Raw genomic sequence first — 1,617 nt, 5'->3', positions numbered from 1 at the left:
AGATCGCTGAGCGCAGCCGATCGAGCTCCGCCCGCGGCCGGCGAGGGAGCCCGGAGAGTTAGCGCTGGGAGGGACCGGGAGGAGGGTAAGAGACCCGGGTAAAGGTGGGAGGACACAGCTCCATTCATCTCTTCTTCCCCTTAGGGCTTATCTGCGGGCTTAGGTAACTGAAGCTTCAAGCGCAAGGTGCCGGGCCGCAGGGGCGGGGTGTAGGGGTGGGTGCTGAAGAAGACCCCTCCCCCGCCACCTGCCTCTCCCCACCAGCTGAGGACCCCAGACTTAACCAAGCTCAGACGCCTCCTTCTCGACCAACTCTCCCCCTCACCTCGCCCCCCTGGGCCTCAACACACGGCCCCCAGGTAGGACCCAAGTCCTTAGGTCCAGTTTTCGCAGATGGCGTGCGTCTCCGTGGCTCAAGGGCGCCACCTGAAGACTGAAGGAAAGCTTTGGATGAACCCCCCAGCACTACCTTTTCCCCTGCTCTTCTTTCCCAGTGGGACAGGGAGGTGCACAAGGTGTTCTCTTGGTCCCCCGGGAGACCAGCGCGGCGGGTGTGAGTGAACAGGTAGGTGGTAACTTTCACTCTGTTCCTTTCCTTTACAGGACCCAGATTAAGGTTAATCAAGTGAGGTGCCTAGAGCTCAAGAGATAAAGAGACACTCCCTCTTTGGGGGCCTAAGCCAAGTCCAAAGAAAAGTTTGGTCTGAAGATCATGGGTTCCTGGGACGACTCGATGGTCACCAGCATGGCCTTAGGTAAGTCGTCTCACCTCTGTGAGTCTCAGGGTTTGCCTCTGCTAATGGGATCACGAAAACGCAAGCTCTGGGGCCTTTAAGAGGCTTGGCAGAGGCAGATGAGGACTCATCCGAGGGACTTACCTGTCCTACTGCAAATGCCTGTGTAGTCCTCAACAACCAGGAGAGCAGAGGCCACCCTGGAAGCCAAATGCCTGGACCTTGGAAGAGGTGGGGACCTGGGCAGGACCTCCAGGGTTGGGAAGGCTTCAGTCTCTTCCTGCCTTCCAGAAACCTAGCCTGTTGTTAGAGACTTGGAAGGAAAGTTAACTGTGCCACCAGATTCCCAAGCAAATCCCAGCGCCGCCACTCACAGCTGTGTACTCTCATGCAAAAGGCTCCCCTCTTGGAGCTCAATTTCCTCATGTGTGAAATGGACTTCGTAAGGGTTACTGGGATTTGCTGAGATACTCCCTGTAAAGCACTCGCAGTGCCCTCCCTCAGTCATGCACAGTACTGCCTCAGAGCCTTTGCCAGTGTTGTTCCTTCTGCCTGGGACGCTCTTCTTCCTGATATCTCCAGAGCTCACTATCTTGCTCCCTTCAAGCCTTTGCTCAAATGTCACCTTCACAGACCATCCTTCTAAAAATAGCGGCACTCCAGCACCCTTTGCTCCTTAACTCTGAATTTTTCTCATAGTATTGATCAACACCTGACATTAGCTTATCTTTATTTGTTTATTATCACCCCCACTAAAAAATAAGTGCTGAGAAGCAGAAAAGCTTTACCTGTTTCCCTCCCTGGTATATCTCTAGGGACTAGAAAAGCAGCCAACACATAGGAGGTCCTAGATTAATATTTATTAGAGAATGGAGAAAATAAG

General features: G+C 53.6%; 1 protein-coding gene across 1 annotated transcript in view; it reads left to right on the top strand.

The window, feature by feature from the left end:
• Positions 1–733: 733 nt before the first annotated feature.
• Positions 734–1,617, top strand: part of CUNH20orf202 (chromosome unknown C20orf202 homolog) — a 27,134-nt gene continuing 26,250 nt past the window's right edge. Inside the window, 1 exon segment of the mRNA XM_011384531.2 lies at positions 734–755. Coding sequence (XP_011382833.2) covers positions 734–755 — 22 coding nt within the window.

The sequence above is a fragment of the Pteropus vampyrus genome, unplaced genomic scaffold, assembly GCF_000151845.1.
Source record: "Pteropus vampyrus isolate Shadow unplaced genomic scaffold, Pvam_2.0 Scaffold585, whole genome shotgun sequence".
In the NCBI taxonomy this organism is placed as follows: domain Eukaryota; kingdom Metazoa; phylum Chordata; class Mammalia; order Chiroptera; family Pteropodidae; genus Pteropus; species Pteropus vampyrus.
The sequence above is the reverse complement of the archived record's forward strand: the minus strand, read 5'-3'. Positions and strand labels throughout refer to the sequence as shown.